Source organism: Aspergillus udagawae, assembly GCF_001078395.1.
Source record: "Aspergillus udagawae IFM 46973 DNA, scaffold_4, whole genome shotgun sequence".
NCBI classification, from domain to species: Eukaryota; Fungi; Ascomycota; class Eurotiomycetes; order Eurotiales; family Aspergillaceae; genus Aspergillus; species Aspergillus udagawae.
The window spans coordinates 4,121,842-4,123,146 of NW_025091267.1; the positions used below are offsets into that span (position 1 = coordinate 4,121,842).

Genomic DNA, 1,305 nt, shown 5'->3' on the forward strand with positions numbered 1-1,305 from the left:
GCACTAGCACTAGATCTGAATGGGCCATGTTTCATCTCAAAGGTCTTGATGAAGTGCCTGAGATAGGGGGCATATTCTGATTCAGGCAGGCGGTCAGGGACCTTCTCTACCCTATATGCCATATTTGGTAGGGTTAGGTCTGCCCTAACCACTGGAATATGGGGTAGGGACCCTAACTTCATCATATTCACTAGCTCCGCCTGCAGGTGATGAGGTAGGGTAGCTGAGCTGAATACCATGGGCACAGGTAGGGCTAGGGCATGCCAGGCCCGCAACATGATTGGCCGATAGCTTTGCGCTAGTGGAATGAGATGGCATTCATCCCAGATAATTCGCGCTAGCCTCTTCTGGGTAATCAGATGATCAGCTAGCTCATTGAATCTAGGGTTCTCTAGATGCTTAATCTGCACTAAGATAACCCTAGAACTAGCTGATGGCATGATCTGGTTAGGGTCCCAGGTAGTAGGCTGGAGGCCTAAGGCAGCAGCTTTCCTAAATAGGTCTAGCTTCAGAGAGATCAATGGCACAATCACCATAGTCACCTGACTAGTGGCTAGACTAGCCCCAAACAGGAATAATGTTGTTTTGCCAGCTGCAGTAGGCAGCACTAAGAAGAGATAGGGCACCTGTTTCATCATGAGATGGAATGCCTGGCGCTGCTCAGGGCTTCTGAAGGTCACCTGATCATCTTGCATAAACTCTTTGAGCATATGATCTAGCAAACCCTCATCTAGCTGCTGCTGAGGTGCTAGATTTGATCTAGATTGATCTAGCTCCCTAGCTAGCTGACCCTGATCTAGATCTAGGGTTAGATCTAGCTGACTAGCTGCCTGACTAGCTGCCTGACTAGCTGCCTGGCTAGCTAGCTGACCCTGATCTAGCTGCCTTAGGGTTTGATCACTAGCCTGAGGCAATCCATAGAGGCCAATAAATTCGTTGAACTGGCCAATAGAAACCTGGTGAGCTGGAGGTGATGCCTTAGGCTGCCTAGGGTAATGGAATTGAATGATTGGCTGATCCAGAGGGAATGCCATACCCCTAGTTGGCTTAGGGTTAGCAGAATCAGGTGAATGATCTGCCTCAGGCTCAGGTTGCCAGACCTCCCTATTATAGAATAGGGAGTGAATGATCAACTGGTCAGGCGCTAGGCCTAAATAGGTATGCCATCGCTGACTGAAGTTGACTAGGGCTGTCTGGATGTCTGCCCTAACCCCCTGGAAGCTAGCCATCACTCTACCATAGATTCGCAGGGCAGTATCCCTAGAATGGTGCATCTGGTCAGCCCCTAGCGCCTCATCATCTAGC

General features: G+C 49.7%; 1 protein-coding gene across 1 annotated transcript; it reads right to left on the reverse strand.

Moving 5' to 3' along the window:
- Window positions 1-191: 191 nt before the first annotated feature.
- On the reverse strand, window positions 192-626 carry Aud_006822 (uncharacterized protein; the record flags this gene model as incomplete). The annotated part of the gene is made up of 1 exon (XM_043291719.1): window positions 192-626. A coding segment is annotated over one exon (435 nt), but the record flags the coding sequence as incomplete, so codon positions are not given.
- Window positions 627-1,305: the final 679 nt, after the last annotated feature.